Source organism: Aquarana catesbeiana, linkage group LG03, assembly GCF_042186555.1.
Source record: "Aquarana catesbeiana isolate 2022-GZ linkage group LG03, ASM4218655v1, whole genome shotgun sequence".
Lineage (NCBI taxonomy): Eukaryota > Metazoa > Chordata > Amphibia > Anura > Ranidae > Aquarana > Aquarana catesbeiana.
The window spans coordinates 416,217,180-416,239,742 of record NC_133326.1 but is presented as its reverse complement, the minus strand read 5'-3'; the positions used below and the strand labels follow the sequence as shown (position 1 = coordinate 416,239,742).

The following is a 22,563-nucleotide window of genomic DNA, read 5'->3' as shown; positions in this document are numbered from 1 at the left end:
TCTGAAAAATCGCTGTTAACCTCCTTTATCTGCAGCCCCAAAGTGCCGGATAGCCTCACACACCAGATGTCCTACCCATGGTCTTTGCGAAACTTGTTCCACTTCGGCAACATAATAGACCCTAGAACACGTAGGCTATTATCCTTCTCCGAACTCCAAACTAAATATGATATACCACGCCAAGCTTTTTATAGCTACTTACAGATCCGCCACTATGCCCTGACCATAACGCCTGACCTGCAAATTTTCCCCCTTAACCCCCTTTGAAAACTTGGTTATGACAGGTTTGACTCAGAGGGGACTGATCTCTGATATCTATAAAATCTTAAATTCTTACTCAACAGAGGCGCAAGGCAAACACCTCTATATGATTAAGTGGGAGAAAGCCCTTAAGGAGGAACTCTCCACGGAACAATGGCAGGTGATATGGTCTCAGGCAGCGAAAAGTTCAATTTGCACATTGTATAAAGAAAACGCATACAAAATAATTTTCTTCTGGTACATGACCCCAGATGTACTCCATGCCATTTACCCCACTAGCTCAGATCGATGCTGGAGATGCTCGGGAGCCAGGGGTACCCTTCTTCATATTTACTGGGAGTGCCCCCAAATTGTCACCTTCTGGGGAAAAGTTCAGCAGTTACTGACCAATCTCTTGGGAAAATCACTTCCTATGACCCCTAAATTTTTCCTATTAGGCTTATCCCCATTAAGTTTTCAAAAACCAATAAAAAATTAGTACGCCATATTTTAACGGCCGCATGATGCCTCATAGCATTGAATTGGAAAAAGAAACCCCCCCCTACCCCTGAGGCACTGTATGCGAGGATTAAAGATGTGGAACTGATGGAGAAGATGACGGCCAGGATGCAGGACAGACTGGAAGCCCACAATAAGGTCTGGGAGCTGTGGCACCTCCGGGAGGACTCTTTATAAACGGATCATTGACTCACTCAGGTGACTTTACTTCTTTTCTTTCCCTATTCTTTTCCCTTTTTTTTTTCTCTCTTCTCTTGCTCTTATTACATAAGTTACTTTTGTTATTAGATATGAGAGGTTTATCCTCTAGCCATGCTGGCTTAGAAACCATGACTCTCTCGCAACACACTAAGGAAAATAATACATGTACCTGTACTTGTTTGTTTAATACCATGTATCGCACTTTTCTACTACTTCACCCGTTGTATTCTATGCAATGTAAACTTTGTAACAGAATAAAATAAAAATGTTATTGGAAAAAAAAAAAAAAAGATCCCAAATTTCTCCTTTACCCTTAAAAGCAAAAGATAAAATTTTTTTTTAATCTTTTGCTTTAAAAAAAAAAAAATCTGTTTACTTCCAGCCTGGACCGGAAATAACACCATGACGCCGCTCCGGTTCATAGAGGCGATCAAAGCGGATCTACCTGTCACCTGCGTTTACCAGCCAGCAGCACTGTTGTATCATTTCTCGGTCAAACTGACAAATGGTAAGCCTGAGAAACACAGGGGACCTCCCCTCCCGCCGCTTGAAAGCGTTCTAGCGGCTCATGAGCCGATCGGAATGCTTTTGTGAGAAAGTCAGCTGCCACTTGTAAAAAAATAAAATGATACCCGGGTTATGGCTGATATCTTCAGCCATAATTCCATTAAACCACTTAAAAACCGCAATGTGTATATATATGTATTGTGGTCAGCAAGTGTAGTGCTCCACAACACATAATAATAAAAAGGTTACAATCAAAACTCAATTTACAGTGGCTTTAGCATGAATATAATTGAATATGTATTGGGACGCAACAGATGGATAAAACTTCCAATATGTCATCTCAGTGAATGCTGTATATTTCTGTGCTGTCTTCCTACAAACCAGTCTTCACGTGTACTTTGGATCCTGTGCCACCAAACTGAGTTTGGGAACAGACTATGATTGTGACCTGATGACTTACAGCCAGCTCCCCTACTGAGCATGTCTGAGGGATGGACAGCAAGCAGACTTGTCCTGTAGCGTCCTGGGACATGTATCTCAGTAGGCTGCAAGTGGTGTGGGGGGGGGGGGGGTAGTAGAAAAGGGGCAGAATGAGCAGACATCATCCTTGCTTATGTGAGGAATAAGGAATCCGGGGCAAATGCCTAGAAAAGATAGAATGTTTGTTTATGTAAATATTTAACCTGATAACTATGGTGAGCATTTATGTGCAAACATGTCCACATTCTTGCCTGGTATAATTAAAAAAAAAAAGACGACACAGTGGGTATAGAACCCCCCCACCCCACCCCCACCCCTTAAAGAATCATGTTTTGTTGCTTTGCAGCCTGAAATGAAGAAAAAAAAAAACAATCATTGAATTGGAAAAAGGATCATTCCCCCCCCCCCCCTTATATCTGTATTTTGCTGGACCACATTTTGCTTGAATTACAGCCTTTCGTCATTTGAAAAATGTCTCTATTAACTATGCACATCTAGATCTGCACTATTTGCCCACTTTTCTTTGCAGAACTGCTCAAGTTCTGTTGAATTTGATGGTGACATTTGTGTGGACTGCAGTCTTCAAATCATTCCCCAGATTTCCAATGGGGTTTAAGACTGGGCTCTAATTAAGCCATGCAAGGACATTCACCTTTTTCTCCTTCAACCACTTTGTTGAAGTGAACAACTAGTTCACTAACTATATGGGCTAGGTGTAACAAGATGTCCACTGCTGCCTTCTGACTGCAGGTTAACTGCGGCCGAGTGCAAGGTGTACCAAGATGGGGGTTTGCGGTGTTCTGACAGAATGTCACTTTCGTTACCGAATCTGAAGGGTCACCGATTCTGAGGGAACAGGTACAGGGCAGCGTTTGTCTTGCTAGCAACATTCTTGAATCCTTTAAATATTGTCTCATTCTTTATGCCAATCAGCGCTGCCTTTCAATGCCCATCAGTTCCAACTAATCCTATCAGTGCCCAGCAGTGCTGCATATTAGTGCCTCCTCATCAGTGCTACCCCTTCAGTCCCTCCTCATCAGTGCCACCTAATCCTATCAGTGCCCATTAGTGCAGCCTCATCAGCAACATCAGTGAAGGAGAAAAATTACTTATTTACAAAATTGTGTTTTGAAAACTGACACATGGCATTATAAAAAGTAACAGTATCGGGCGAGTACTTGATAAAAAGTATCGGTACTTGTACTCGGTCTTAAAAAAGTGGAACCCTAACACACACTAATTTTCCAATTGCCAAATAAAAACACTGGCAAAATAAAAAACAATCCACAAGCCTGCCATTCATAAATGTACAATGGTAGTGTAGTGGTTACAAACATTGCAAGAACACAAAAAATCGGTTGGTCCAGACAGACATCCAGTGAGCTTGTAGCTTCCTGTGCAATAAAATCTTAAGCAGCTTTTTTAAAGGTCTGCACAGTCCACCTTTGAGGAATATAGAACACCCCCTTGCTATGTTCTGGAGATAAAAACATGGGGATGGGGTTCTGCAGACTTCAGAAGAGGAGGTAAGGGACCACTCTGTGCATTACTATTGCACAGAGCAGGTAAGTATATCTTCTTTTATATTTATTTATTTATTTTATTTTGATGAAAAAAAGCATTTACATTCACCTTAAGTTACATTTTAAGGAGAAAAGAAAATGACAATTATTGTATGTATAAAATATATATAATACATATATAAAAATAAAATGTATTTTTCCTTAACAGATATGTCGGACAATTGGAATGGATCAAGCTCCGACTCTTTTGTAAGATAATTTTATTTATTACAGTGTAACAATGAATACACAATTATTCATAATTCAAATATGTTTGTCAAACACATGCTCTGTATAGATATTTGATGGTTGATATTTTTGTTGGGAAGTAATGAGCATCATCTTAATGGTTCACATGTAGGCTGAATAAATAAATATATTCTATTATCTCATATAGTACAGGACATTGGACTTGTGTTCATAGACCATGGGTTATCAGAAGACTACCTCCTGCAAAAAACATGGTAGAGCACAGCCATGTAATGCGCCCTGGAAAAGCTATACTCATCCATATGAATCAAATAAACATATCTTATTTTTAAGGAATTTAAAATCACCTACCCTATACTCCTAAAAAATATGAATGCTAATTCAGAGAAAAAAAGCAGAGTTGCTGTCCATTGAACCTTTCAGCACCACTGTTATATCTTGAAACAGTGTATGTAGTATCTCACAAAAGAGAGTACACCCCTCACATTTTTGTAAATATTTTATTATGAGACAACACTGAAGAAATTACACTTTGTAACAATGTAAATTAGTGAGCGTACAGTTTTTATAACAGTGTAAATTTGCTGTTCCCTCAAAATAACTCAAAACACATCTGAAAAAAAGAATTGTTGCTCCACATAAAGATGGCCTAGGCTATAGGAAGATGGCCACCGTGCTGCAGCTCCATTTCAGGGTCTTGGCAAAGACCATACAGCGGTTTAACAGGACAGGTTCCACTCAGAACAGGCCACGCCATGGTTGACCAAAGAAGTTGAGTGCACGTGCTCAGTGTCAGATCCAGAGGTTGTCTTTGGCAAATAGACGTATGAGTGCTGCCAGCAGTGCTGCAGAGGTTGAAGGGGTCAGGCTCTCAGTGCTGAAACCATACACCGCACACTGCATCAAATTGGTCTGCATGGCTGTCATACCAGAAGAAATCCTCTTCTAAAGATGATGCACAAGAAAGCCCGCAAACAGTTTGCTGAAGACAAGCAGACTAAGGATATGGATTACTGGAACCATGTCCTGTCTTCTAAAGAGACCAAGAAATTTATTTGGTTCAGATGATGTCAAGTGTGTGTGGCGGCAATCAGGTGAGGAGTACAAAGACAAGTGTGTCTTGCCTACAGTCAAGCATGGTGGTGGGAGTGTCATGGTCTGGGGCTGCATGAGTGCTGCCAGCACTGGGGAGCTACAGTTCATTGAGGGAACCATGAATGCCAACATGTACTGTGACATACTGAAGCAGAGCATGATCCCCCTCTCTTCAGAGACTGGGCCGCAGGGCAGTATTCCAACATAACGTCCCAAGACGACCACTGCCTTTCTAAAGAAGCTGAGGGTAAAGGCGATGGCCTGGCTAAGCATGTCTCCAGACCTAAACCCTATTGAGCATCTGTGGGGCATCCTCAAACAGAAGGTGGAGGAGCGAAGGTCTCTAACATCCACCAGCTCCGTGATGTCGTCATGGAGGAGTGGAAGAGTACTCAAGTGGCAACCTGTGAAGCTCTGGTGAACTCCATGCCCAAGAGGGTTAAGGCAGTGCTGGAAAATAATGGGCCACACAAAATATTGACACTTTGGGCCCAATTTGGACATTTTCACTTAGGGGTGTACTTACTTTTGTTGCCAGTGGTTTAGACATTAATGGCTGTGTGTTGAGTTATTTTCAGGGGACAGCAAATTTACACTGTTATACAAGCTGTACACTCAACCCCCACCCCTCGCTTCACTCAGTTACTTTGCGCCGTTTGCCTCCCTGCCTCGTAGGACGTGGGTTAACATGTGCACGGTGCGCACATACATTTAACACTTTCTCTCATACACCATGTCAGATACTGGACGGGCTGACACATCTCTTCTAATAAGGGGATTCTTTGAACCCAACATGTCTTCAGCATTCCCCTGGGTGTGATTCGGCTTCAATTCTCTTGTTTTATGTTTAAGTCTTGCTGCTTTTGACTAGCCATGCTCAGTATGCTGACCATTCATTGTAATTACCTGTTACTGTCTGTAGTTTTCCCCACCCTTTGCTTTTTAAAGTGGGGACAGACGATCTGTACACAGGACTATGGTCCTCCAATAAGTGGATGACCAATGTATACGTCCCCTTATATTGTTTGCAAGTCTAACCTCCACTGAACCAACCCTATCATTGCAGCGTGTACTTTCCCCATATGTCTTCTTTTATTCATAATTAATTGAAGGAAATATTCATTATGGTTTATACCTTCCCAATTAGATAACATCCTTGCTCGGCAGCCCTCACTTTCTCCTAGACCTAGCCGGGTGGTCTGTAAGTACATTTCCCACTTGCCCATTAATCCTAGGTGTCACCTCCTCACCCCACAGTCCTTGCTTTTCCTCACATTGGTTCCTTTTCACCCATCCCTGGTGGGATCTATTCATCCAAGCATCATTACTCCATCCCCTTCCCTCACATCTCCACCCCCCCTTGTGTCCTCCTTTTCTCTCCTTCCCCTTCCTTTCTGCACCTCGCTTCCTTTTCTCTTCTCCTTTCCTTCCCTCCCTGCCATCTCTCTCCCCCTTCCCATTCCTCCCTTCCTTCCTCTTAACCGCACTCCCTTCTTTCCGTTCTTTAATTTTTGGTCATCACACTCATATTTCTTTCTCCACTGGGCAGAGATTGGTGCCATGGCCTTTTTCCTGGGCTCATCTCGGCCAACCTCTTGTGCAGCGCAGTGTCCGTTTTTCCTAGTTTGGCTCAATATTTATCGAAGGTAACTATCTAATGGGCGGCAGCTGAACTTTTGGCTTTGAACAGTCGATGGCATTTTTTCTGAGTATACATTTTTGTTTTTTTATTGTCCTTAATTGTACTTTGTTTCATGCAATGACACATCTATCTTTGTCTCTCAACAAACATTCCCTGAGGAAGCCCTAGCGGGCGAAACATGTTGGGATATTAGTGCTGAGTAACCCTCTTTATCATCGAATTTGATGTGTACTGATGTCTGCAGTATTTATGTATAGCCAGTAAAACTTTTAACAACTCTTGTTCTATGTTTAATAAATTGTGATACATTTTTACTTTGGTGTATGTGTAATTCTATTTGCCTGGCACCCATAAAATCCCACCAAATTATCCTCCTGTCTACATGTATCATTTAGGGATGGTGGAGCCTTTTTGTTGACACTGTCACCTATCCATACCAATCTGTACATTCACTACTTTACATTGTAGTAAAGTGTCATTTCTTCAGTGTTGTCATGTGAAAAGATAGAATAAAATATTTACAAAAATGTGAGGGGTGTTCTCACTTTTGTGAGATACTGTATGTACTTGTTACTTCATTATAATTGTATACAAACAGAATAACATATGTGCAACATGGAGGTGCACTATTAAATGTACGTATTGTGATATATTTTAGCCAGGATGTTGGGCTCTGTGGTAAGTGTTTTAGGTGTTTTTTCATAAAAAAATAAAAAAATAATTAAATAGTAAGTACTTAGAACCTTGTGGTACCTTTTTAAATTCCCGCAATATACACATTGTATATACATATTGGGATACAATTAAGATGAGGTACCTATCTAGGAAATAATTGAAATTAAATAAGTTCACATACTTTGTATGAATTTCTTGATCAATTTAACCATGTTCTTGTATAACATTACTAATTACAAACAAAGCCATGTGCTCACCATACCAGCACTAACATAATAGTTACATGTATTTATTGATAAACCAAGCCATGTGATGAAATGGGATCCCTTGTTACTGATTCACTGAAAAAATTACAAAGTAAAAAACACACACACTATAAAAAAATGCCTTAGAAAAAAACATGTCCCACTACGTAAATCCAATGTCAGTCATAACGTATGGCAAAGTAGATTGGTCATCCATTGTTATTATTTTGCAGGATTTATATAGATCCAACAGTTGGAGCATCGCTTTAAAGGGAGACAGTACAGTAATGATAAATTCAATACAGGAGGGTTTCGACTGCCCTACTCATGAGAGCTTACAATCTAAAAAGGAGGATCAATGATACACAGGAAATAACTGGAAAAAATGAGCTGGTGGGGAAAGTAAAAGTATAGTTTTTAGGTGGAGGTGGGATAGACCTCCTGGAATACTTTCGCTGAAGTAGCATTCATATTCTTCAGGAGCATAGGGTAGGTGATCATTTTAAATTACTTGAAAAAAGCTACATGTTTATTTGATTCCTACAGATAATAACAATGAACAACTCCCTGACGACCTGCTGACACAAATACAGTCAGGTCCATAAATATTGGGACATCGGCACAATTCTAATCTTTTTGGCTCTATACACCACCACAATGGATTTGAAATGAAACGATCAAGATGTGCTTGAACTGCAGACTTTCAGCTTTAATTTGAGGGTATTACATCCAAATCAGGTGAACGGTGTAGGAATTACAACAGTTTGTATATGTGCCTCTCACTTTTTAAGGGACCAAAAGTAATGGGACAATTGGCTGCTCAGCTGTTCCATGGCCAGGTGTGTGTTATTCCCTCATTACCCCATTTACAAGGAGCAGATAAAAGGTCCAGAGTTAATTTCAAGTGTGCTATTTGCATTTGGAATCTGTTGCTGTCAACTCTCAATATGAGATCCAAAGAGCTCTCACTATCAGTGAAGCAAACCATCATTAGGCTGAAAAAACAAAACAAACCCATCAGAGATAGCAAAAACATTAGGTGTGGCCAAATCAACTGTTTGGAACATCCTTAAAAAGAAAGAATGCACCGGTGAGCTCAGCAACACCAAGAGACCCAGAAGACCACGGAAAACAACTGTAGTGGATGACCGAAGAATTCTTTCCCTGGTGAAGAAAACACCCTTCACAACAGTTGGTCAGATCAAGAACACTCTCCAGGAGGTAGGTGTATGTGTGTCAAAGTCAACAATCAAGAGAAGACTTCACCAGGGTGAATACAGAGGGTTCACCACAAGATGTAAACCATTGGTGAGCCTCAAAAACAGGAAGGCCAGATTAGAGTTTGCCAAATAACATCTAAAAAAGCCTTCACAGTTTTGGAACAACATGCTATGGACAGATGAAACCAAGATCAACTTGTACCAGAGTGATGGGAAGAGAAAAATATGGAGAAGGAAAGGAACTGCTCATGATCCAAAGCATACCACCTCATCAGTGAAGCATGGTGGTGGTAGTGTCATGGCGTGGGCATGTACGGCTGCCAATAGAACTGGTTCTCTTGTATCTATTGATGATGTGACTGCTGACAAAAGCAGCAGGATGAATTCTGAAGTCTTTCGGGCAATATTATCTGCTCATATTCAGCAAAATGCTTCAGAACTCTTTGGACGGCGCTTCACAGTGCAGATGGACAATGACCCGAAGCATACTGCGAAAGCAACCAAAGAGTTTTTTAAGGGAAAGAAGTGGAATGTTATGCAATGGCCAATTCAATCACCTGACCTGAATCCGATTGAGCTTGCTGAAGACAAAACTGCAGGGAAAATGCCCCAAGAACAAGCAGGAACTGAAGACAGTTTCAGTAGAGGCCTGGCAGAGCATCACCAGGGATGAAACCCAGCGTCTGGTGATGTCTATGCGTTCCAGACTTCAGGCTGTAATTGACTGCAAAGGATTTGCAACCAAGTATTAAAAAGTGAAAGTTTGATGGATGATTGTTAATCTGTCCCATTACTTTTGGTCCCTTAAAAAGTGGGAGGCACATATACAAACTGTTGTAATTCCTACACCGTTCACCTGATTTGGATGTAAATACCCTGAGTTTTAAGGAATGTCCTACTTCTTCTTTTTTTTTTTTTTTTTTACATCTACTTGTTATCGAATCTCTCAAATTTAGGTCAGATCTCAATTCTACACTCTCTAACTCACATGTTCAACCTCTCTCTCATGTGGCATCTTCCCAAACTCTCTAAAACATGCGCTAGTCACCCCCACACTTAAAAAGCCTTCACTGGACCCCACCAATATTAACAACCTACGTCCCATCTCCTTACTTGCCTTCTCCTCCAAACTTCTTGAAAAAGACTGGTCCACAAAAGACTGAGCAACCATCTGACCATGAATAAACTTCTTGATCCCCTTCAGTCCGGATTTCGCCCTCAACACTCCACGTAAACTGCTCTCCTTAATCTCTCAAATGACCTACTAATGGCTAAAACCAGCAGACACTATTCTGTACTACTTCTCCTGGATCTCTCTGCTGCCTTTGACACAGTGGACCACCCCCTCCACCTCAATAAACTCCACTTCTTTGGTCTCCGTGACTGTACTCTTCGCTGGTTCTCATCCTACATATCCCACCGCTCCTTCAGTGTCACTTACAACTCTACATAGTTACATAGTTACATAGTAGGTGAGGTTGAAAAAAGACCATCAAGTCCAACCTATGTGTGTGATTATATGTCAGTATTACATTGTATATCCCTGTATGTTGCGGTCATTCAGGTGATTATCTAATAGTTTCTTGAAGCTATCAATGCTCCCCACTGAGACCACCGCCTGTGGAAGGGAATTCCACATCCTTGCCGCTCTTACAGTAAAGAACCCTCTACGTAGTTTAAGGTTAAACCTCTTTTCTTCTAATTGTAATGAGTGGCCACGAGTCTTATTAAACTCTCTTCTGCGAAAAAGTTTTATCCCTATTGTGGGGTCACCAGTACAGTATTTGTAAATTGAAATCATATCCCCTCTCAAGCGTCTCTTCTCCAGAGAGAATAAGTTCAGTGCTCGCAACCTTTCCTCATAACTAAGATCCTCCAGACCCTTTATTAGCTTTGTTGCCCTTCTTTGTACTCGCTCCATTTCCAGTACGTCCCTCCTGAGGACTGGTGCCCAGAACTGGACAGCATACTCCAGGTGCGGGCGGACCAGAGTCTTGTAGAGCGGGAGAATTATCGTTTTATCTCTGGAGTTGATCCCCCTTTTAATGCATGCCAATATTCTGTTTGCTTTATTAGCAGCAGCTTGGCATTGCATGCCATTGCTGAGCCTATAATCTACTAGGACCCCCAGGTCCTTTTCCATCCTAGATTCCCCCAGAGGTTCTCCCCCCAGTGTATAGATTGCATTCATATTTTTGCCACCCAAATGCATTATTTTACATTTTTCTACATTGAACCTCATTTGCCATGTAGTCGCCCACCCCATTAATTTGTTCAGGTCTTTTTGCAAGATTTCCACATCCTGCGGAGAAGTTATTGCCCTGCTTAGCTTAGTATCGTCTGCAAATACAGAGATTGAACTGTTTATCCCATCCTCCAGGTCGTTTATGAACAAATTAAATAGGATTGGTCCCAGAACCCTGGGGAACCCCACTACCCACCCCTGACCATTCTGAGTACTCCCCATTTATCACCACCCTCTGAACACGCCCTTGTAGCCAGTTTTCAATCCATGTACTCACCCTATGGTCCATGCCAACGCACCTTATTTTGTACAGTAAACGTTTATGGGGAACTGTGTCAAATGCTTTTGCAAAATCCAGATACACCACGTCTACGGGCCTTCCTTTATCTAGATGGCAACTCACCTCCTCATAGAAGGTTAATAGATTGGTTTGGCAAGAACGATTCTTCATGAATCCATGCTGATTACTGCTAATGATATAATTCTTATTACTAAAATCTTGTATATAGTCCCTTATCATCCCCTCCAAGAGTTTACATACTATTGATGTTAGGCTAACTGGTCTGTAATTCCCAGGGATGTTTTTTGGGCCCTTTTTAAATATTGGTGCTACATTGGCTTTTCTCCAATCAGCTGGTACCATTCCAGTCAATAGACTGTCTGTAAAAATTAGGAACAACGGTCTGGCAATCACCTGACTGAGTTCCCTAAGTACCCTCGGATGCAAGCCATCTGGTCCTGGAGGATCTACTTCCTCCTTTCCTCTTCCTTTCTCCGTTGGGGGCCCCCCAAGGTTCTGTTCTTGGACCTCTCCTCCTTTTCACAATCTACACCACCTCCCTGGGTCAGTTGATTGCCTCCCATGGCTTTAAATATCATCTCTACGCTGATGACACCCAAATCTATCTTTCCACCCCCCAGCTCTCTCAATCTGTCTCCTCACGCATCACCAACTTACTAGCAGACATATCAGCCTGGATGTCACATCACTTCCTCAAACTCAACCTATCCAAAACCGAGCTCATGATATTTCCTCCCTCAGGTGCCACTTCCCCTGATTTCTCTGTCAATATCAACGGCTCAATTATCCATGCCAAGGTCCTAGGTGTAATCCTGGACTCTGAACTAAGCTTTTGGCCCCACATCCTATCGCTATCCAAAATTTGCCGCCTCAACCCCCAACATCTCCAAGATATCCCCCTTCCTAACCTATGTCACCACAAAGCTTGTAATCCACTCCCTGGTCATCTCCCTCCTCGACCACTGCAACTCCCTCCTCATTGGCTTACCTCTAAATAGGCTATCCCCACTTCAGTCCATCATGAACGCTGCTGCCAGGCTCATCCAACTCACAAACCGTTCAGCGTCTGCTATATCCCTCTGCCAATCCCTCCATTGGCTGCCACTCAACCAACAAATTAAATTCAATATACTAACTATAACTTACAAAGCCATCCACAACCTGGCCCCCAGCTTCATCACTAACCTAGTCTCAAAATACCAACCTAATCGTTCTCTTCGCTCCTCCCACGACCTCCTGCTCTCAAACTCTCTTGTCACCTCATCCCATGCTTGCTTGCCTTCAGGACTTCAGGCCTCTCCCATCCTCTGGAATGCTGTAACACAATCTGTCTGAATTTCTCCTTCTTTATCCACTTTCAGACGATCCCTGAAAACTCATCACTTCAGAGAAGCCTATCTGGCCCCCACTTAACAACTGTACATTTATCTTCTCTTGGCCTTCCCAGGGCGCATACGTGAGTAGCGCCCACATATGAAGACGGTGTTCAAACCACACATGTGAGGTATCGCCGCGATAGGGTAGAGCGAGAGCAATATTCTAGCCCTGGACCTCTTCTGTAACTCAAAACCTGCAACCTGTAGAATGTTTTAAACGTCACCTATGGAGATTTGTAAGGGTAAAAGTTTGTCGCCATTCCACGAGCGGGCGCAATTTTGAAGGGTGACATGTTGGGTGTAAATTTACTTGGCGTAACCTTATCTTTCACAATATAAAAAACTTGGGCTAACTTTACTGTTGTCTTATTTTTAAATTCAAAGAGTATATTTTTTTCCAAAAGTGCGCTTGTAAGACCGCTGCGCAAATACGGTGTGACAAAGTATTGCAACGACCGCCATTTTAATCTATAGGGTGTTAGAAAAAAAATGTATAATGTTTGGGGGTTCTAAGTAATTTTCTAGCAAAAAAACACCAATTTTTAACTTGTAAACCACAAATCTCAGAAAGAGGCTCAGTTCTTAAGTGGTTAAGCTTTGACAATAAAACCTGGAAGCTGATTGATTTCTATGCCGAGCTGCTCCAGATTTTGCACTCTCCAGTTTTAATAAATCCCCCCCCCCACACTATATCAATGTATTTACCTAAGTGAAAATAGACCGCTCTAAGGAGCACAAGTGTCAATGTCGACCTATTACAAAGTATGCCTCAAATGGCCCATGAAGGATTGTGAGACCTATTTAAATCTATAAATTGGTACTTTATAAAACAAACATTCTTAATTTACTTTTCCGAAAGTACATTGCTTCTGTAAGAGGTATATTTGTATCCTGTGCCCAAGTGCAGTCTGAAGCCTCAAAAAATACACTTACCGGCTACTTTATTAGGTACACCTTACTAGTATGGCGTTGGACCCCTTTTGCCTTCAGAACTGCATTAATTCTTCGTGGCATAGATTCAACAAGGTGTTGGAAACCTTCCTCAGATTTTGGTATATATTGACATTATAGCATCATGCAGTTGCTGCAGATTTATTGGCTGCACATCAATGATGCAAATCTCCCATTCCACCACATCCCAAAGGTGCTCTATTGGATTGAGATCTGGTAACTGTGGAGGCCATTGGAGTACAGTGAACTCATTATCATATAAAAAGGTGGCTGGGAAGTAATGTTCTGGGTAGTGTGTCAACATCTTACCTGCAGACAATGTATCTTCTGGCTGTCCTGATGCTTCTATACTGGAATATATCCTTCTCAGTTTTACACTATGTGCAGGTGCTTACTGTCTCTCCCACATGTGTCTGTGAGGTGTGAATTTGCCTGAGGAATATGCATGTGTCGGGAGCCTGTCCTTTGAGGATTGCTTTCTTCTATCTACACTATTTGCGGGTCTATTGGATATCCATAACGGCCACTAGGAAGTGTTGGATATGGTTGGAGAGATCTAGTTTCTCTAACTGTCTGTCTGACTCAATACTTGTAGTATATGTGTCCACAGTTTCTGGTAAGTGTGCTGACCTTACACACAGATTTACGATGGAGCCTTTGGATATTCCATTCCCTCATGGGTGATATCAATTTAATCCTCTATGGGACTCATCTTTTCACAACAAAGACTATTGCTTGACCACTTGCCGACCACTGCACGTCGATGTATGTCGGCAGAATGGCAGCGTTGGGCAAATGTGCATACCTGTACATCCCCTTTAAGAGCCGGGGATAGAAGGCCCGAGCCCACGGGATCGGCGGACTCTACCGGCGATCGTGTCACGGAGCCTCAGAACAGGGAAGTGCCTTTTGTAAACAAAGCATTTCCCCATTCTGGCTTGTGTCGTGAGAGAGATCACCACTCCCTGTCATCGGGAGCAGTGATTGCTGTCATATGACTTAAAGCCCATCCCCCCCCACAGTTAGAATCACTCCCTAGGACACACTTAACCCCTTCATTGCCCCCTAGTAGTTAACCCCTTCACTGCCAGTGTCATTTACACAGTAATCAGTGCATTTGTATCGCTGTATAAATGACAGTGGTCCGAAAATAGCGTCAAAAGTGCCAATGTGTCCGCCATAATATCGCAGTCCATATAAAAATCGAAGATTGCCGCCATTACTAATAAATATATGTAGAATACATATCGGCCTAAACTGAGGAAAAAAATTGTGTTTTTATATATTTTTGGGGGATATTTATTAGAGCAAAAAGTAAAAAATTTTTTTTTTTTTTAAATTTGTAATTTTTGTTTATAGCACAAAAAATAAACACAGAGATGATCAAATACAAAGAAAGCTCTATTTGCGGGGAAAAAAAGGACATCAATTTTCTTTGGGTGCAACGTCGCACGACCGCGCAATTGTCAGTTAAAGCGACACAGTGCCGAATCGCAAAAAGTGCTCTGGTCAGGAAGAAGTAAAATCTTCCAGGACTAAAGCGGTTAAAGGACTATTGATTTTTTTTGTATTTATGAATTTTTGTTTTCACTTTATCACCATCTGATTATCACGTTTAGACCACTTTTGATACGTTATATATTGGAAAGTAGACACCCCAAGCTATTTGTTGAGAGGCATGGTGATTATTTTGCAGCTCTCATTTGTTTTTGAAAATGAAAAAAGGAAAGAAAAATTTTTTTTTTAATTTTTCAATTTTTAAAACTTTGTGACAAAAAGCGAGGTCTGCAAAACACTCACCATACCTCTCAGCAAATAGCTTGGGGTGTCTAATTTCCAAACTGGGGTCATTTGGGGGGGGGGGGGTTTGTGCCATCTGGGCATTTCATGGCCTGCGTAACTGTGATTGGCAGTGAGAAGTGAAATAAAAAATTTACACCCTTAGAAAGCCTGAAGGTGGTGCTTGGATTTCGGGGTCCCGTACGCGGCTAGGCTGCCAAAAAGTCTCACACATGTGGTGTCCCCATCAGGAAAAGCAACAGAATGTATTTTGGGGTGTCATTTCACATATTCCCATGGCATGTTTGAGCAATATATCATTTAGTGACAACTTTGTGCAAAAAAAAAAAAAAATGTGTCTTTTTCCCGCAACTTGTGTCCAAATATAAAATATTCCATGGACTCGACATGCCTCTCAGCAAATAACTTGGGGTGTCTACTTTCCAAAATGGGGTCATTTGGGGGGGTTTGAACTGTCCTGGCATTTTATGCACAACATTTAGAAGCTTATGTCACACATCACCCACTCTTCTAACCACTTGAAGACAAAGCCCTTTCTGACACTTTTTTTTTGTTTACATGAAAAAATTATTTTTTTTTTGCAAGAAAATTACTTTGAACCCCCAAAAATTATATATAATATATATTAAAGCAAAGGCCCTACAGATTAAAATGGTGGGTGTTTCATTTTTTTTCACACAGTATTTGCGCAGCAATTTTTTTTCAAATGCTTTTTTGGGGAAAAAACACACTTTTTATTTTTTTTTAATATTAATGCACTAAAACACACTATATTGCCCAAATGTTTGATGAAATAAAAAAGATGATCTTAGGCCGAGTACATGGATACCAAACATGACATGCTTTAAAATTGCACACAAACGTGCAGCAGCGACAAACTACATACATTTTTAAAAGCCTTTACAGGTTACAACTTTAGATTTACAGAGGAGGTCTACTGATAAAATTACTGCCCTCGATCTGACCTTCGCGGTGATAACTCACACACATGGTGCAATTGCTGTTTAGATTTGACGCCAGACCGACGCTTGTGTTCACCTTTGCGCGAGAGCAGGGGGGGTACAGGGGTTACATAGTTACATAGTAGGTGAGGTTGAAAAAAGACACAAGTCCATCAAGTCCAACCTATGTGTGTGATTATGTGTCAGTATTACATTGTATATCCCTGTATGTTGCGGTCATTCAGGTGATTATCTAATAGTTTCTTGAAGCTATCAATACTCCCCGCTGAGACCACCGCCTGTGGAAGGGAATTCCACATCCTTGCCGCTCTTACAGTAAAGAACCCTCTACGTAGTTTAAGGTTAAACCTCTTTTCTTCTAATTGTAATGAGTGGCCATGAGTCTTATTAAACTCTCTTCTGCGAAAAAGTTTTATCCCTATTGTGGGGTCACCAGTACAGTATTTGTAAATTGAAATCATATCCCCTCTCAAACGTCTCTTCTCCAGAGAGAATAAGTTCAGTGCTCGCAACCTTTCCTCATAACTAATATCCTCCAGACCCTTTATTAGCTTTGTTGCCCTTCTTTGTACTCGCTCCATTGCCAGTACATCCTTCCTGAGGACTGGTGCCCAGAACTGGACAGCATACTCCAGGTGCGGCCGGACCAGAGCCTTGTAGAGTGGGAGAATTATTGTTTTATCTCTGGCGTTGATCCCCCTTTTAATGCATGCCAATATTCTGTTTGCTTTGTTAGCAGCAGCTTGGCATTGCATGCCATTGCTGAGCCTATCATCTACTAGGACCCCCAGGTCCTTTTCCATCCTAGATTCCCCCAGAGGTTCTCCCCCCAGTGTATAGATTGCATTCATATTTTTGCCACCCAAATGCATTATTTTACATTTTTCTACATTGAACCTCATTTGCCATGTAGTCGCCCACCCCATTAATTTGTTCAGGTCTTTTTGCAAGGTTTCCACATCCTGCTTAGATAAGTATCGTCTGCAAATACAGAGATTGAACTGTTTATCCCATCCTCCAGGTCGTTTATGAACAAATTAAATAGGATTGGTCCCAGCACAGAACCCTGGGGAACCCCACTACCCACCCCTGACCATTCTGAGTACTCCCCATTTATCACCACCTTCTGAACTCGCCCTTGTAGCCAGTTTTCAATCCATGTACTCACCCTATGGTCCATGCCAACGGACCTTATTTTGTACAGTAAACGTTTATGGGGAACTGTGTCAAATGCTTTTGCAAAATCCAGATACACCACGTCTACGGGCCTTCCTTTATCTAGATGGCAACTCACCTCCTCATAGAAGGTTAATAGATTGGTTTGGCAAGAACGATTCTTCATGAATCCATGCTGATTACTGCTAATGATACCGTTCTTATTACTAAAATCTTGTATATAGTCCCTTATCATCCCCTCCAAGAGTTTACATACTATTGATGTTAGGCTAACTGGTCTGTAATTCCCAGGGATGTATTTTGGGCCCTTTTTAAATATTGGTGCTACATTGGCTTTTCTCCAATCAGCTGGTACCATTCCAGTCAGTAGACTATCTGTAAAAATTAGGAACAACGGTCTGGCAATCACTTGACTGAGTTCCCTAAGTACCCTCGGATGCAAGCAATCTGGTCCCGGTGATTTATTAATGTTAAGTTTCTCAAGTCTAATTTTAATTCTGTCCTCTGTTAACCATGGAGGTGCTTCCTGTGTTGTGTCATGAGGATAAACACTGCAGTTTTGGTTACTGAAGCCCCCCGATTCCCTCGTGAAGACTGAGGAGAAGAATAAATTCAATACCTTCGCCATCTCCCCATCCTTTGTAACCAGATGTCCTTCCTCATTCTTTATGGGGCCAATATGGTATGTCCTCCCTTTTTTACTGTTTACATACTTAAAGAATTTCTTGGGATTTTTTTTTGCTCTCCTCCGCTATGTGTCTTTCATGTTCTATCTTAGCCGTCCTAATTGTACCCTTACATTTCTTGTTGCATTCCTTATAAAGTCTGAATGCTGAGGATGATCCCTCAACCCTGCATTTTTTGAAGGCCTTCTCGTTTGCTTTTATATGCATTTTTACATTGGAGTTAAGCCATCCAGGATTTTTGTTCGCTCTTTTAAATTTATTACCCAATGGGATACATTGGCTAATGCCCTTATTTAATATGCTCTTAAAGCAAACCCATCTCTCCTCCGTATTCTTTGTTCCTAATATTTTATCCCAATTCATGCCTTTTAGCAAGGTTTGTAGTTTAGGGAAGTTGGCTCTTTTGAAATTCAGTGTCTTTGTATTCCCTTTATGTTTCCTATTTGTGTGATTTATACTGAAACTAATTGACCTGTGATCGCTGTTACCTAAATTGCCCCGTATTTCCACATCCGTGATCAAGTCTGTATTGTTGGTAAACAGTAGATCCAGTAATGTTTTATTTCTAGTTGGTGCGTCTACCATCTGACCCATAAAATTGTCCTGCAAGACATTAAGGAACTGGCGAGCCTTAAATGAATGCACCTTTCCCTCCGCCCAGTCTATGTCTGGATAATTAAAATCCCTCATTATGATAACACTTCCCATCCTTGCTGCTATTCCAATTTGTGATAGGAGATCCGTCTCCACTTCCTCCCTCAGGTTAGGGGGCCTATAGCATACTCCCAGTATTATTTTCCCCTTAGCTTCATCCCTTTGGAGCTCTACCCATAAGGATTCTACCTCCTCTCTAGCTCCCTCAGTGATGTCATCCCTCACATTCACTTGTACATTATTCTTGATATATAGGCATACCCCTCCCCCTTTTTTACCCTCTCTATCCTTGCGGTATAGGGTATACCCTTGAATGTTTGCCAGCCAATCATGAGAGCTGTTGAACCAGGTCTCTGAAATTCCCACAAAATCCAAATCCTCCTTGTACAACAGTATCTCTAGTTCACCCATCTTGTCCGCCATGCTCCTGGCATTGGTGAACATGCCACATAGTTTAGACTGGTCGCATTTTGTCCTCGTATTGGGTGTTTCGAGATTGCAACTAGGACTTGCTACTATACTCACCTTGTGTTTTTGTGCTTTGGTTAACCTACCACTAATGCCCCCAATACTACCCTCTGGAATATCTTCCGCGCTGGCTATCTCTGTCTCTGGACCCTCCCCCCCATCGCCTAGTTTAAAAACCCCTCTAACTTTTTGGCCATCTTCATTCCCAGCAGATCTGCACCCTCCTCATTTAGGTACAGTCCGTCCCTTCTATAGTACCGGTTACCGACTGAGAAGTCGGCCCAGTCCTCCAGGAACCCAAACCCCTCCTTACTACACCAGCTCTTCAGCCACTTGTTTACTTCCCTAATCTCCCTCTGCCTTTCTGGTGTGCTTTTCTTCTTTTTTTTTGCTTTTTTATCTTATTTTTAAACTGTTCCTTTCTTTCTTTTTTTTATTGTTATCTCAGGGAATGTAAATATCCCCTATGATAGCAAGAGGTAGTGTCAAGTACTCTTTTTTGAAAAAAATGGGGTCTATTAGACCCTAGATCTCTCCTCTGCCCTCAAAGCATCTGACCACACCAAGATCGGTGTGATAAAATGCTTTCCCAATTTCCCAATGGCCCTGTTTACATCCGGTGAAATCTAAGTCATGACATGCTCGTAGCTTCCGGTTTCTTAGGCCATAGAAATGATTGGAGCTGTTCTGGTCTCTGATCAGCTCTATAGTCAGCTGGCAGAAATATCAGTTGCATTCTCAGGTTCCCTGTTGGGACAGGAGAGCCAGAGAAAACCATAGAAGACGGTGGGGGGGGGGGGCATTCCCTCCCACTGCTTGTAAAAGCAGTTTAGAGGCTAATTAGCCGCTAGGATTGATTTTACATGAAAGCTGACCACTGGCTGAAAAGAATGATACCAAGATGATACCTAAACCCGCAGGCATCATTCTGGTATAACCACTCAAAATCCAACAACATACCAGTAGGTTGCTGGTCCCTGTTGGGCATATATTGTAATCTTTTTTTTTTCATGCAGCCTGTGGGTTGAACGAAAAAAAGAGATTGATCGGTGGGTATGCCCGCCATTAGAATGCCTCCTTTTATCCACCCAATTCTAATGATGGGCATACATGCACCATTTTGTTTTTAACTGTGGTGGTAAAATCACCTCCTACAGCGCTGAAGTCACGGCTTTATCTATTGAGGGAGCAAACGCTGTTGCTGTCAAGATAATTAAATCTGCGCTGCAACTGAATGGCGTACCTGCTAAGTAAATTATGGTTAACAGTAAAACAAACATTACAGTATAACCTACCATACCTGCAAAGCAAATACAATAAAACATAGTAAAAATAAAGCCAAGAGAGAACGATAGATGTAGAACAATAGTGAGCGAACAGTAGAGTGGAAAGTAGAGAGCGAACATAAGAGAACGAGAGAGAAGAAAAATACAACCACAACTATTTTTGGCTTTATTTTTTTTGTGTGTGTGTTTTTTGTTTTTTTTTTCACTTTTTTCAATTTTATAAAAACTCTAAAAAAAACTATAAACTTAACGTTGCAGATTAGGGTCTCTCAAAATGTGATGGCCATCACATCTTTCGAGTCGTCACATCGTACGTGTGCCTATAACTGTGTGGTGCTTGTACGAGCCTGTATTTGTCTTGGTGGCAGCGAGACACTATTCATGCTTGCCACCTCGCCAGCTTGAACTGCACTTATGGGACTTGCCACGTCACCAAGTGTTACTGCAGTGCTGGATGTATGACCAGGATGTACTAGGCCGCTGGTGCTTGCCTGTTATGAGAGCTGAAAAACTGCATATTCTGTGGGTGGGTCTGTTGTGTGGAGCTCGGTGGGTGGAGTCGTGATGTCAGTAGACTCCCTGCCCACCTCTACACTCCCCTTGTCAATATGCATTTTCTCCTGTGTATTTCTTACACTGAACTTCTGCTATGATCTCTAACATCCAGTGAAAAGACAGGATAGTAACCGCATGACTTCAGCATGCCCAATTATGCTGAGGTGTGGAACAGCCAATCCTTGCAGAGCAGCAGAAGAAAGGAGTGGAGGTGGAAATTAAAAAATAATGCATGTCTTAGGCTAGTGCACGAGATATGTAAATCACCTGTCACTCACAGCAAGGGGGAGGATTTGACAAAGTTTTTCTCTGTTTGTCAAGATTTATCTCACTGAACAATAAAAGAGGATTGCTCAGAGGTGGATTAACTCTTTGTGACAAGACTGGGCTCAAATGATAGGAAATCTTATACTCTATATTATGACATAAAAAAAAAAAAAATTCGGGTTTACATCCACTTTAATTAAAAAAAAAAGTCTATACTTGCTCTGTGCAATGCTATTGCACAGAACAGCCTGGTCCTCTTCTTCTGGGCCCCCCCCCAGCGCTCTAGGCACCTCCTCTTCAGCACCCATGCATGCTCGCTCCTGAGCCCTGCCCCTGTTCGTGTCACGGAATTTGATTGACAGAAATCTGCCCAATGAGGAGGGAGACAGCGGCGGAAGCCGCTGCTCTCATGCACATTGCTGGATTAGATCGGGCTCATGTAAGAAAAAGGGGAGGGGGGCTGGAGGGGAGCTGCAGCACAGAAGGGTTTCCATCTTAATGCATAGAATGCATTAGGGTGAAAAACCTTAAGGCTTAAGAACCACTTTACTGCTGGTAAGAGTTACTTTCTGTGCTCCGATCTTCTGCTGGCATTTTATCACAGAGTAAATGTCAAACTCTGCTAATGCCTCTTATAACATTTTTTCAGTCCTGCAAAGAGTATCCATGTGAATTAATTGCCATTGCTATAAATTAGGCAATAGGGATCATTCACAAGGACACAGAGGGCCATACAACATGAAAAGCATATTTCTGCACCCGAGAGTGTACAGCCATCTGTACAAATCAATGATAGACTGTCTGTATTCAAGTAAAAGCACATTCAAGCATTTACTTGTTTACAGGGACGAATGTGTGCCCCGGGATACAGACAGTTTGCATCCAGGGCCACCCATCCATCCTTGTATGCAAGTTAATGCTTAGCTGTGTGTTTTTAGCAGCATACAGCCACACCCCGTTGTAGATCTGTATAGTTGGCACCCAAACAGCTATCATTACTGAGTGCAGGGATGCACTTGTTTTTCAAGATGTATGGCTCTCTGCTTCAGTGGGAATGGGCCCATAAGTTCAAATGTCAATATGAAAACAATCAGAAAATAGTGAAAAAATACACATGATATAAATATAATGTATACTGAAATTCTACTGTATCAAAAAAAGAAAATGTTCGCATTTACCCAAGATTCAGCCCACTCAAGTATTATTCAGGTTTGCTGTTTTTACACCTTAAAGTTTATTT

At 41.7% G+C, this 22,563-nt stretch overlaps 1 protein-coding gene across 2 annotated transcripts in view; it reads left to right on the top strand.

The window, feature by feature from the left end:
- Positions 1 to 22,563, top strand: part of LCP2 (lymphocyte cytosolic protein 2) — a 460,964-nt gene that overhangs the window by 140,882 nt on the left and 297,519 nt on the right. Inside the window, exons 1-2 of one of the 2 annotated variants that reach the window (XM_073620739.1) lie at positions 1,065 to 1,468; positions 3,679 to 3,719. In XM_073620739.1, coding sequence (XP_073476840.1) covers positions 1,363 to 1,468; positions 3,679 to 3,719 — 147 coding nt within the window. In that variant the 5' untranslated portion in view covers positions 1,065 to 1,362. Of the gene's footprint in view, positions 1 to 1,064; positions 1,469 to 3,678; positions 3,720 to 22,563 lie in introns of those variants that run through there. The other variant, XM_073620738.1, reaches the window with a different exon arrangement.